At 37.5% G+C, this 13,933-nt stretch overlaps 1 protein-coding gene across 3 annotated transcripts in view; it reads right to left on the bottom strand.

Annotated features, from left to right (window-relative positions):
- Window positions 1-1,933: 1,933 nt before the first annotated feature.
- pkn1a (protein kinase N1a) overlaps window positions 1,934-13,933 on the bottom strand; it is a 65,912-nt gene continuing 53,912 nt past the window's right edge. For 2 of the 3 annotated variants that reach the window (XM_036563410.1, XM_036563409.1), the window contains exons 11-22: window positions 11,923-12,055; window positions 11,681-11,768; window positions 10,780-10,862; window positions 9,696-9,771; window positions 9,494-9,585; window positions 8,761-8,937; window positions 8,405-8,467; window positions 8,198-8,274; window positions 7,264-7,406; window positions 6,167-6,274; window positions 5,733-5,813; window positions 4,669-4,872 (exon numbers count right to left, since the gene is read on the bottom strand). In XM_036563410.1, coding sequence (XP_036419303.1) covers window positions 4,669-4,872; window positions 5,733-5,813; window positions 6,167-6,274; window positions 7,264-7,406; window positions 8,198-8,274; window positions 8,405-8,467; window positions 8,761-8,937; window positions 9,494-9,585; window positions 9,696-9,771; window positions 10,780-10,862; window positions 11,681-11,768; window positions 11,923-12,055 — 1,325 coding nt within the window. Of the gene's footprint in view, window positions 4,873-5,732; window positions 5,814-6,166; window positions 6,275-7,263; window positions 7,407-8,197; window positions 8,275-8,404; window positions 8,468-8,760; window positions 8,938-9,493; window positions 9,586-9,695; window positions 9,772-10,779; window positions 10,863-11,680; window positions 11,769-11,922; window positions 12,056-13,933 lie in introns of all 3 variants that reach the window. The other variant, XM_036563408.1, reaches the window with a different exon arrangement.

Here is a 13,933-nt window from a genome sequence, read left to right as displayed (position 1 = left end):
TCATGTTATTGATCATGTAAACAAAAAAATCATACAAATATTTTCTTTTTTCCCATATTTTTCCCCTTTTTCCCCATTTTTCCTTCACATTGAAGAGAGCGAGTTAACATTTAACAGCTTAACCTGAAGAGGGCAGCGATTCACTCACAGTGTGGTACCAGTGTGAGCAGATAGCGAAAGAAAAGAACCAGTAATGTCAGTCTGGCAGCATTTTCTGAAAATGAAGGACAGTCAGAAAAAACTGTCTATGAAAACAGCATGAATGTCTCACTTAGCTTTCCACAGAAGCACAACGTTACCGTCGACCAGCGAAAGAGAGAACATGCTGGTGTGGGTTCTGAAGCAGCTGAGGACGGGCCTCACCACTAATTTCCTTTATTCTTTCATTTTCAATACCACATAATCCCAAGGCTAATACCCAGAAACCAATGCTTTTGAAAGGGGATACCTTGTTATTTCTACAGTAAAAATAAAAGTGGCCTTTAAAAATATTTTCGGATTTTAAAAGTCGTGCTGTGTTCCAGCTTTGTCGGATTGAGCTAGCTAAGGTTACCCATACAAACACCACGAAAGCCCATCATGTTACATCACTAATGTTAGCCACTGGATTAAGCCGTATCAGTTTGTGTTAATTAGCAGTATTTAGCAGCTACTTCATAAACTTGAACATTGGGCAGCTCGTCCTGTCACATCGTTACATACAGTAGCCAGCTAACTACATACAACTGGTTAATTAGCTTAAAATACAACTTATTTTGTAAACAGTTTTCACGTGAAAAGAATGCCATCCGCATGTCCTGGGAACCTGTTCACACTTGGCTCATCTGGTGAACATTAACATGAAAAAGCTATGCCTGTTAAAAGAAGCTGCAGAGCTACAACTTTAATCTACATATTTACTACTGTATCAGTTTTAGCTACTGCTCATTACTTAATGTAGCTCAGATTATAGGTTAGGCTTAAACAAAATGCCACATAGGCCTGAGCAATATGACTATTTATCATTATCGTGATGAAATATCACAATAGAATATGCATCATACTGTGTACTTCTAGAACTCTGACCAACAGCATGTCATTAAAAAGACAAGCAGAATTAGTCCCTTTTTACACACTATGTAAAAAATGTATAAAACAGTTGTATTTTTTGATTGTATAGTTTTATTGTAATTTTAAATATATCCCTCTTTTTTCTGTTCCAACTGATCAGATGTCTGAAAAAATAAACACTGACATATATCGTGAACATTTCTTCTTGAAGTATCGTAATATATTTTTGCCGTATTGCCCACCTTTAGTGCCACTTTTTTTTCCTGTGGTGATAATTGAACTCTTGGTGAACAATACCTCAGTCTGTCAGAATGTTGCCAAACATTTTATTATTACAGCTTTTCACATTTACAGGCCACATTTAAGCAGATTAATCGATTACTGGCAGATCGATCTTAATGCACATGAATAATTGATTACCAAAATATTCATTTTTTGCAAACATAATTATAAAAGTATGATATTTTTAGACTTAAAAATGGCACAGCGGAGTTTTTCCTGATCCATTCACATTAGTGTCTTAGCAGTATAGAAAACAAAGACTGTGCTCTATAGTGCCCTGGTCTAACGCACTAGCCACAAGCTAATATTTATGCCTCGAGCTAACACACTAGCCATGAGAAGAGAAACGTTTCTAAATTCTGGGAATGTTTCAAGGAACATTAGAGATACCATGTAGGATTGCAATATTTTCATAATTTTAATATTCGCAGTATTATGGAATATTTATTGTGGGAAATTAAATGACCCATGTAACTAAATATATGGAAAAATAAGGATCAACGTGATAAGCCTATAGTTTATAACATTTGTGGCCTTCTAAATTTCCAAATGCAACACTGGGATGCCAGAAATGCAGACATACAGAAACATAGACACAGCAGTCATTCCAACAAGTCTTTATAAATAGAGCTTAACTCAAGAGTTTTGATGGTGTGTAATAGTCGTACATTGGACACACTGATTCGCAGCCAAACAGATTCAACACTGACCTTCAAACCACTGGTATAACTTCTTTACGGAGTGGATGGTAGCCGTCTCTGATTTTGTGATGGGTGAGCCATTAAGGTCAATAAGCTCTGAAGCCAAAGTCCGTACTAAAGGTTGTGCTACATATTTATCACAGTGTATTAATGTTTCTGTGGTATGAAAAAGTGAAAATTAATTTTGCACAAAAAAAAAACAAAAAAAATCCATCCATAATATTTGACAAGCCAGTGGTTTCAAAAAAGGGATTTAAAGTAAAAATAATTCTGCTAAGAAAAAAAACAACACGTGCATGACTTTGCCATACATTTCCACCTAAAAATAATGAAACAATAAAACCTCCTATTCAAAAAAATAAACCAAGAACTGTCAGCAGCCCTGTAGTTTTAAAAGTAAAATCAGGTCCAATCCTTAAGAGGAATAATCCAGTGTTTTTCAACATGTTGCATATGATCAGTTACCATGGTCAATAAATTTGATGATAATAATTTTACATTTTTCTGTACTTAGAAAAGAAGTGAAATCCAGTGACTTGCAATGCATTTAGAATAGAATCCACCGACTAGTTGCTAAATTTTCTCAGTAAAGTGTAAGTGAAATACATATTTTTGTTGCCAATTTTCATGAATTCTTCAGTTACAGGTATTTGTAAATTAAGTCATAAATCTGTAAAATCTGTATAATCTTTATAAATCTGTATAATCTGTATAATTCTTTCTTTAAATTATGAGCTTTTAGTAGCCATTCTGCTGTATGGATATTACGTTATTTGATTATATATATATATATATATATATATATATATATATATATATATATATATATATATATGTATGTATATACACACACTGCAGACTTTGGCATACTGCCTTATTAAACACATCTGATACAGCTCCTCGGCTAATTAGCAAGGCATTCATGAACTGAGCATTAGATGAGGGTAAACCTTAGTATCTGCAGCTCTTTGGCCCAGAAGGTCCCCAGTTTGACATGCCTGCTATACCTTTACCTGAATGTAGTATTGTTCCAGCCAGACTGTAAAGCATTTCACAGCCCATTTTGTTTGCTGAATTATATTTTGTCTGTTTCTGGCTAATTTCAGTTTCAGAATTTAAACAAACAAGTTGCATATCAAATATTATCCTAAGTTATCTAATGCATCCAGTATCCGTCATTTGCAGCAACATATTATCAGCATAGTGGGCCTGATTGCCATGTACACAGTAGTAACACAGTAACACAGCAGTTGCTTTTTTACCGTTGGCTTCAGTGTTGAAAACCTGGTTAAAGCTTTATAAAGCAGCTTTAGCAGCATTTTCCTCTCATGTCTGTCTCATCCTAAGACCTTTAATGTTAAAGTGTAACAGCTGGAGTTTTAAATTTGTGTAATATGGTCTAATTCAGCAACTGCTCAATGGTTTCTATTGAAAGAGTTTTAAGCTAACAGGTTTTCTGTTGTTTTCTAAGTACAGGAAACACATCAGAATTATTGTCTGTGGTAAGTGATGGAACAACATACATGTAGCAGAAAACGCTGGAGTATTCCTTTAAGAATTTCAGAGTAATAGTACTGGTCCAGGATCAGTGCCTTTCACATGTGCTAAAAACTTTTCTAGAAATCAGCCCACATATAGAGATTTTAGATCCTGTGGGCTTTTTATTCACACCACAAATTAAGTTTGCACTTGACTAAATCCATGAATAGTGATGCTCCATCTTTTAAACTCCTTTAAGTCTTAAATTAGGGTTTCCTGTTTTTCACGGTAAAAATGGTGGGTACAATCCATTGTTCAAAGAGTCCTCTATTTTGGCATATTTGAGGGCCAATTTTGTCAAATTCACCTTTTCTGCTCTTCTAAAATACTAGATACATCCAGAATAAGCAGTGAATGTTGCTTATGTATATTAGCTCATATAAACCTTAGTTCATGATTCTTACAATTGTGTTTTTTTATATTCATCACATCACACCGTCCATTCAAGGCAACCTTTTCAGTTCCTTTGACTAACATGCTTCAAAGTAAAAGAGTTCAAAGTTAAAAGTTTTAAAAGGGAAAGAGTATAAAGTTAAGGCATTTTCATTCTCCGTTCGCAACATTTCAGAGATCACAGTGTGTAAAAAGTCTCACTTGGTTCAGACACCTCACAGGTAAGGAGGGAAGCTCTCAGTGTCTCGATCTTCCATTAATAAATGATTTTGAAAGGCAGAAGTGAGAGACAGAAAGAGGCGGTATGGGAAAGACTACGTTTGACCACACGTTCTTTTTCCTTTCAAATACACATTTATCTGTCATTGTTGTTTTGGAAATTTGCTAGTTGGCCCTTAGCACCTCCTCTCTTGCCGAGTCCACGATTCTCTCACTATCCATCTCTCGTTTCTTGTCCTTTGTGTAGTTCTTTCTCCATTACAGCGTAAAACTCCACACATTCATCAAGCCGTAGTCTCTGCAAACGTCATTCTGGCGTCCATAAAATACATAAGCCAGCCAAGATGGCCTGCCCTTATTTTTCGCCGAGTCACAGTGTAGTGGTAATGGCATAGCTACGCCGGTATCACAGTCGAAGAGAAAACAGAATAATCCTGGACAACTTCCACGTGGCCCTCAACCTCCCTGTGACATTCAAGGAAGTTCAGCAGAGGTCGGAGACATAGTCAAAGTCGCGGAAGCTGTCCTGGTCTTTGCGCGAGAGCACGCGGGGTTCCCGAGGCGGAGTGAGAGTCGGCACCTCCGTCGTGAATTCTTCATCAAAGTTACTGACGTCCTCTTTGTCTCCAATAGAGGGAACGAAAGGAGGAGGAAGTTTCCGAAGAAGAAGAGCCTCCCAGTCCATGTTCTAAGAGAAAGTAAATGGGAGAGATAGTACAATTAAAAAAAAAAACTTCTCATACAGAAGTCACACTATTCCTTGCTTAGAGATGGACATACACAGACATTTCCCAACATACTCTGTACTTAAAAGACTTAAAGCTGACCTAAGAGCCTTGTGGGGGAAAAAAAACAATACAAACATAATAAAATATACTATGAAATAATATAATGCTATGAAAACTACATTTTATTATGTTCCATAAATGCATACGTGTTCAAAAGTAGTCCTGGGACACATCTATCATCAACTTGTTAATGTATTATAGAAACTGTTCTTTATCATATTCAAAAGTACATTATGTCAGCTATAATTAATCAGTCAATACTTTGTTTCCAACTGAACTATAGCAAACTAGAAAAAACTTTCCCATTACCCCCATTTTACTCTGAAAAATCTTGAGACACTAATCCAAATGCACTCATATGTCACATCCAAACCAGAGATCTCCAAACCTGAGCTAGTCCTGCAACTGCAATACAACTGACTGGACATTTCATTCATATTCTGAAGGGTATATTGGTTAATTAAAGGTACATTTGTTAATTAGCTCAAGCTTGCAAGTAAAATTATTTAGTGAAATCAAGTGGATCATACAAACTCATGGCAGGGACTAAACATACACATCATCTCATCCTCAGCATACACTAAAAAAAATCTGAAATCCTCTTTAAACTATAATTAAATTAAACTTTTGTTTCGTTTTGTACAAAAACATCTGAGTACTAGCTAAATTCTGCATGATGCAGTACATGCATGAAATCAGAAAGAGTAGCTATAAGGCACTGCACTGAGAGAATATGAAGACAGAAATCTCTCATTCATACCCTGAAGAAAGGCTGCTTCTTGACCTCTTCAGCATCTTTCTCTCCTGAGCCCAGCCTACGCTCCGGGTTCCTCCTTAAAAGCTGTAAACCAACACAAAACAAACCCGAATGAACTCCCAAACTGAACAGTCCAGCATTCCTACATGTTGTTTTTGCATCAAAATCTTTTTTTTCTTTTTTTTTTTTACATCATTCAAAAACTCCAGCTGACTTGTACATTGTGTGCATTTCAGATGGCATTTCACACCTTTCACTATCAGATGTTACATTATGTCATGAGACACAATTACATTAATAACATTTTATCCTTGTCCCAAAAAAAGTAACAGAAACAGCAACAAAGTGTGTAAACATAACTGTTTAATACAGTCACAAATACATCAGTTCATGATTTGCTCTGTGAGCTTTTGTGTGTGTGTGTTTGTGAAACTCACCCTCCTCATAATGGCGATAGCTTCAGACGACAGGAATCGTGGGTAACGGACTTCATCATTCACTATACTGTCAAACACCTCCTCCTCATCATCCCCTGGGAATGGAGACTAGAGAGAGAGAGAGAGAGAGACAGAGAGAGAGTGTGAGAGAGAGTGTGAGAGCGAGAGAGAGAGAGAGAGAGAGAGAGAGAGAGAGAGAGAAGGAAAAAAGACAGGGAGAGAAAGAAGGAGAGGAAGGCGGGGAGCAGACATACCAGAGAAAAATCATGAATAAGTGAGAAATTTTTAACCTTCTATTTATAATGGGCTAGATGTTTTGCAGACTTTGTCACACTTCCTCAAGTGAGTATAAACACCCACATTTACAACCAGCAACAGCAAACAAGCATATTTTGTGCGCTTTGAGGAACTGGCTAAAGTGTGGACATCACAGGACTTTCTAAAAAAAAAAAAAAGGACGATGCGACAAATGGTAACTTGCTAATGGCTCATTTATGATATGGCGCCAATTTTTCGGTAACACTGAAACAATAAAAACTGATACAAATAAAGTATCAACTATCAAAAGTATACAATTGTCTAGACAAGCTTTCTAATTAATGACTTTATGGTTGCTGACACAGGAATTTATTAGCACACACAGCTTATATAAACTCCATAGAAAAACACTGCCAATAGAATTTAATGCTATGGAGCTGCGGCACATGAGCCTAATATCACCATGTTCAACACCAAACACTGGCTAGAGGCATATAAAGCCCCCAGCACTGGGTAGTGTAGCAGCGGTGGAGCTTCATCCTTTACCTTTGGGATGAGCTGGAGTATGTTTGTGATCCAGAACTAATCATCCATCAGTACCTGACCTCACCAATGCTCTTGTGAACACATTCAAATCCTTAAAGCAATGTTCCAACATCTAGTGTCAAGTCCCTTAGAGAAGATACTGTTACTGCAGCAAAAAGAGAACAAACTCCCTACAGACTTTTGAACATTATGGTTCAAAAGATCATAGTGTATGATTTCATATTTCTAATGTAAAATTCTTGGGGACTTCTACCACTTGTACTTTGGGAATTGTACTACATTATCTCTCTCACCTCTCCAACCAGCATCTCATAGATCAGGACTCCAAGGCCCCACCAGTCCACGGCTCGTGTGTAAGACGTGTCCGTCAGAACTTCTGGAGCCAAAAATTCTGGAGTTCCACAGAACGTACTCGTCCGGTCCCCATATCCCATACCTAAAAGAGAGACTCATTTTAACTTTTTACGCTACTTGAAAATGCCAGGTGTGCTTCACATTATGCGAACATTTCATCATGATTGGACGAACAGAAATAGGCCAAAATTACTTGTTAAATGTAGTTATGTGAATGTACATTAAATTCAACCAATGAAATGGACTGTTTTTTACCTTGTTAGTTTACGTAGTTGCTCATATAACACACAATCCACTCAAAAGACAAAATTATTATTTCTCCATAATCTTTGATCAAAGTGTAATGACTTCTGTTTTTTGGATAAGTCATCGTATACCAAGGGCGAGGTAAAAATACATTAACCAATCATTATTATAGCATGTTTTCCCCCTACCACCCCTGCCCATCATTGAGTGAAAACACTGATCACCAACTCTGCTCCGAGCTGCAGGTACAGGCTCAAATAAATATATTTTGTGCATAATTTCCATACTGTCCCCTCCTCCTTCTGTGCCTTCTCTACTACCACTACTTCCTTCTTCATGGGTGCCAAGTGCTGCAGGAGGTGAGTAGTCCACCACAATTAATTGCAGATTAGAGTCCTGGTCTGACTCCATGCTCGTTTTCGAATGCCCGATCTAATCAAATCCCAATGGATAAACGCATGTCCTGCCCACAGTTATTTCCCGCCCAAATGTTCTGTTTTCATTTCCTGTCTCGTTCTGATTTCTGATTCACATTAACTTTAAGTTACGCTTTCCTCTTCTTGGGTAGTTACCACTTTGACGAAGCAAGGTTTTGGTCAAACAGCACCAATATACATAAAAACCTACCTTCTTTACACAGTCCAAAGTCGGCTATTTTCACATATCCATCTGTGTCAAGCAGCAGATTGTCCAGCTTCAGGTCCCTGAGAAAGAACACGATCAACATTAAAGTTACTGTACAACTACAACTATATATAACATATTATATGATAAAACAACAGGAGTATACTGTGGACAGGACACAATATAAACACATTTGGAGGATATACTTACCGATATACAATCTTTTGGTCATGTAAAAACTGAAGGCCTAGCACAACACAGGCAGCGTAGAACCTGTAAACAAGCACAGATGCCATGAGATAACACACACATATATCTTATATGCCAACACACTTACATAAACCCAACGGACACAACACAGGGCAAAACAAAAGATTCCATTGATACTGTGACACTAAGGGTTACGTCAAACCTTCAAAAGTGGTAGGGAAAATGTATTGGTTCTTTATAAATAAATAAATTAATTAATAAATCTTGGCTAAAACTATGCTAGTGGGAGAGTCACCTGACTGACAAAAGAACATTTGACCACTGACTAACTAAAACTAATCACATGCTCTACATACACAGCACGTGGCTCGGTGAAGACGTCAGCGTGGATGTGCATCATTAGGTCTCCGCCGGCTGTGTACTCCATTACAAAACACACATGCTCCGGTGTCTGGAAACACGCAAACAGATTCACCAGGAACGGGTGCTGAGAACTGTTGACGATCTCAAAGATCCGCTTCTCACACATCAGACTGAGAGAAAAAAAGAGAGAGAGAGAGAGAGAGAGAGAGAGAGAGAGAGAGAGAGAGAGAGAGAGAGAGAGAGAGAGAGAGAGAGAGAGAGAGAGAGCACAACAATAAAGACACACAAAAACAGTAAGTAGTCAGAGATTCACTAATAACATGAACTACTTAATCATTCTCTTCTTTCTGTCTGTTTTTCACATCTGGGACTTACACACACAATAGCTGCTAGAAAGCAGCTGTAAAGAAAACAGTGTGTCTTAGTCAACATTCCACTTATGAGGTAAGCAATAATTGCGCAACAGAATTTCCTCTCAACCTGAAAGTAGCTGACCGTGCGCAGTACAGATAACATTCAATATCGCAATCTTTTCTGAATATATCCTGGTATCAGAGGATATTTCATTATATTTCAGTTTGCATTAAAAGAGTAAATGAACCCATTCTCCTTGAGTACTCCAACTCTATTTGAAAGAATGTCCTACAAACCGAACAGAGCTTGTTTTGAGTGGACTTTCTTTCTTTCTTCACTATTCATTTGGTTTTGTGTTTTTTGTGTACTCACCTCTCCACTTCATCTCTGGCCACGATGTCTCCTTTCTTCAGTGCTTTGATAGCGTACATAGTGCCTGACTTCTTATACTCCGACAGCAACACCTGAGAAAGACAAAACTGTTTTAGTGGCAAAAGAAAGAATACCCACATCGAACACACACAGAAACAGGAGGACAGAAATAAAAGAGGAAAAAGTACAGGACAAAGCTTGCCTTGCCAAAATGGCCTCTGCCGAGCACAGCGATCAATCTGAAGTCCTGCAGCCCCAATGGTGTCTTTTTCTGTTTGCTACAGGTCCACACACACATACATAACATGTATGAGTTAATGATTATCCCTAAAATCTTTATTTAAAATACAAAAAATTAATCTATGTTGAATAACAAATTGTTATTTTTATGTAATAGTTATGCCCAAGACACTACTACAAACGGCATAGGAGCATTCCTAAACCTCAGCACCCACTACCCTGAATGATGTCTCCATGTTACAGCCTGAGCAGATGAGATGAGGCTGAGCAGAAACAAAGATTCTGTCTCTGTCACCTGTCCCTCGAGTTCACTCGCTCAGATTTCAACGTTTATCCTCCAAACGTGCCTCAGCGCATCGTCAGTGACCCAGAATTGCTGGTGGTTTAGCGTTCTTGCTAAACTAATGTTAGCCTCTAAATTAAATGAACTGAAAGTAACTTAAGCTAAACAGCTCCATCTACACAAAAACATAAGATTTCACCAGTCAGATTTGAGTCTTCATTCTCTAAAATTGCAAAGCTACTATGAGCTGGAATGAACCTGTGTGGAAGCGTGTAAAGCTGTTAAGGCCTTCTTGCTAAGTCAACACTAGCTTTCAGTGCTAACGAGAACCTGAAGTAAAGGTACCTTAAATTAACAGCTCCACACAAAAAACACAGGTTTAATACAGCAGAATGCTACATACTACTACAACAGGTACACCATATTTGACAGTGTATGAAATATTAATTTGACACCATCATGATTTTAAATGCCAATATCATTTATTTTAGCTAACAGCTTCCTGCACTAAACATTTCAAGCAAGTTAGCTAGCTAGCAAGAGCAGGCATGTTCTGTATCTGAAGGCAAGTTTCCTGCCTTTCTTTGCGTACATACTGAGAAAGTTATGTTCTCAATGGAAAAATATGAACTCTGCACTATGGTAACACATTTGGTATAAATATCAGTCTATATAATCATTATTTTAATGTTTTTTTAAGTGCATTAGGTTTTAACAAGCAGGGCAAAATACAGCAGTGAAGCATAAAAGTGAGTGTGAGGACCTGCTGAGTGAGTGTGTTCTGCTGTTTCGCTGAGGTGTAGAAGATTCTTGAGGAGGGCATGGCTCAGTGGCAGGCTGTCTCTCCTGAAAACAAGCAAGGAAGGAGAAAAGGAAAGAAATGAACAACGAGAGACGGTACAAGAGAGAAAGAATGGACACAAAACCAATTAGATGAGGTATGAAAACAACAATCACAAAATGACACTGACTACACATCAACTATGTTTACATGCACTCGGAATGCTCCACTGACTGTCACGCAGTGTTTTGGCGACATTTTGTTAGTTACCGACATCATGAGACATTTACACGGAAAAAAGGAAAAAGGAAAAAAGAGTAAGACGGAAACAGCATTTTTTTCAGTGAAAAAAACGATATTAACAATTTATGCCAAATGTACTCGTTCTCAAGTTTCTTTCTGTAGATCTGTACTGGAGCTACAAGGCTAATGCAGCTAACATGTACACCCATTACTAGTACATTGAACACCCACATAAATAAATCTATTAGAGACTACTGAAGATGTGATTTGTGGTATGTGTGTGATAATTTAGGCATGCAGTCCTCACTCATAGGTATCAAGCTCTAGTGACAGTAACCCTTATATTCACAGCTTCCAAACTGTAATTCACTAATACTCATATAGAACATATGAGAAAGGCAGACATACAAGGCTTTGTCTCCACAGAGACAAGGGTGAGAGAGGGTGTTCAGTGTTATGCTTGCTCTGCTGTTTAAGAATCATTTTTGTGCCCAGATGCTTTTGGGAAGCTCCAGCTCTGACAATCTGCTCACATAAATGAGTATGCTCCCACTCCCCCACCTGTGGTCTGTGTAAATTTGTTCTTTTGACAAATGTCACTTTAAGAGCTCTTATACGGATTATATAGATTATCTCTCACTGGAGTGTGTGCATCTGTCACGTCTCTCCTGAGGTCCACTCTCATGGGAGAGTCACAGTCCAGACTCAGTTTCTCCACAGAGATCTCCCTAAAACACACACACAAAACATACAAACCCATCCATCCATACACACACGCACAGGAAAATAAAAAAGAAATGAGGCCAACATGCTGGAGCAATATACTGCACTATGAGCGTTATTTTAAGCCCTCGTTGGATTAGATATGAGTGAGAGTTTTACCCAGACTGTATTGTGTGAGCTGAACTCGGACTGTAGGTTCCTGTGTTGTTAACTGTTGGAATAGCATTTCTTAAAAGCCGCACCCACGTGCCGATGTCCACGTTCATCTGACGAGCACGCAGGAACGCTTTACCTGTGGACATACACAACACCTGTAAGCTACTACTGATCCACTAAAATCAATATTCTTTGAAGAAACAAATTTGAGGCAACCAAGAACAAAAATCAAAACCACAACCAAATGCCTAAATAATAATAATAATAATAATAATATATTCACTATATATATTATATTCAATTCAGTATTTTTTATAATATTAACTATTTACAAGGCAAATGAGTAAAGGCTAACTACTAGGTAATGAGTGGAAAAAACCTTTCATTATTAAAAAGTCTTTCAATTCTCATGATCACTGACGTGATTTAGTGTTACAGTCCTATGCAAACGTTTCAACCCGCCTGATCAAATTACTTCTTTTGTTTATTTTGGATAAGAAAATAAACTAACACATCCTTTACAGGGAGTACAGTGTTTGGGTTTTTTGGATCAAATTTTTGAAAATAGAAAAAAATGACAAGGCATTTTGACTTATTCTCACTATTTTCAGAAAAAATGTTGATTTCAGTGCAATTTGCTGCATTCTTAGACTCTACATCAACACTCTGTCCACTAGAGGGCGCAGTAAATCATTTCTAGATTTTGAAACCTTGTCTGTCACCCAGCACAGTCTAAAATCCAGCCTTCTATCTCATCAACTTTTGTTCTATTTTATTCACCACTCATCTATTCATTTATGTATTTATCCATCTAGTCATGTGTCTATGGTCCTAAGTAGAGCTGGGTACTGAACTTCTTTACTGACAGAATTACTTCAATACTACAGAGTCATTTAAGGCCAATTTTCAATACCTAAGCAGTCAATATTATCAGCATGAGTAAGCCAATACGCATGCTTGTTCTAAAATCTCACCTGCTGATTGGCTGCAAGTAAGGTATTAATTTCAGCACTTATTTAATTCTGTGCAGAGCTCCTTTGATTAGTATCGCAAACTGATGCAATAACTGACTTTTAATTCATTATATTTTGTAGGTATTGAAAAAATATTGTTCTAGTGTTAGCATCAAGTGTCAAGGTATCAAGATATCCATACTGAAATATTTTGAATAATACTCACCCCTACGCTTAAGCTCACTTTCTCATCTTTCTCTCTTTAATCAGTCTACTACTGTCTTCTCAGTACCTTTCTTTTCACACTTTTCTTCCTTATCATGCATTTCTGTACATTATACTACTTAAACTAAAGGCCTGTTCAAGTTGTTTTACCAAGGAAATCCATTATTTTAATCCAGTACGAATCTGCTACATTTGTAGCTTTTACAAGTCTGCTAAATCATAACTATGGAGCTCCTATAGTAACAGCAGTCCTGTTCAAATCACTGTCAACATCATAGTAATGTATTAACAAATCCTGGTAATAGTTATCAATGTCTCTGCCTTTTGGTGACAGATGAGGATAACTGCTAAAATGGGGTTAGCACCGTTTCTTTATCTGCAAAACAAGAGTAGTGTAATTGAAAACATTTCGGTAACTGATTAATTAGAATGAGAATCACAAAGTTACCTCTCAACACTGATTTAGTTAAAAGAGCCCATTTTACTAAGCTAATGATATTCTAACTGGTATTCACTGGAAGTTGTTGTTCAGGTTTTTTGGGTCAGTTTAAATCTAATCTGATCACTGAAGTGTATGTCTGGGCTATGATGTTTTGATCCAGGCTCTCCGAGGTACTTTAGAGAAATTACAGATACTTTATCCGTAATAAGGGCCAGTCAAACCCATAACATATTACATTACTCTGCCTCCTCTGGTAAAACGAATCCAGCTTGAATAGGGCCGAAGTGCATACATTCAGAGAACGCAGTGGAAATTAGAGCTTGTGTCTGTCAGCACATCATTACATTTAGTTTGAAATGATCTGAGCAGATGTGGTGCAGGTGTATGTGAGTAT

The sequence above is a fragment of the Colossoma macropomum genome, unplaced genomic scaffold (genome assembly GCF_904425465.1).
Source record: "Colossoma macropomum unplaced genomic scaffold, Colossoma_macropomum, whole genome shotgun sequence".
NCBI classification, from domain to species: Eukaryota; Metazoa; Chordata; class Actinopteri; order Characiformes; family Serrasalmidae; genus Colossoma; species Colossoma macropomum.
Note: the sequence above shows the minus strand (reverse complement) of the source record. Positions and strands in the feature narration are given on the sequence as shown.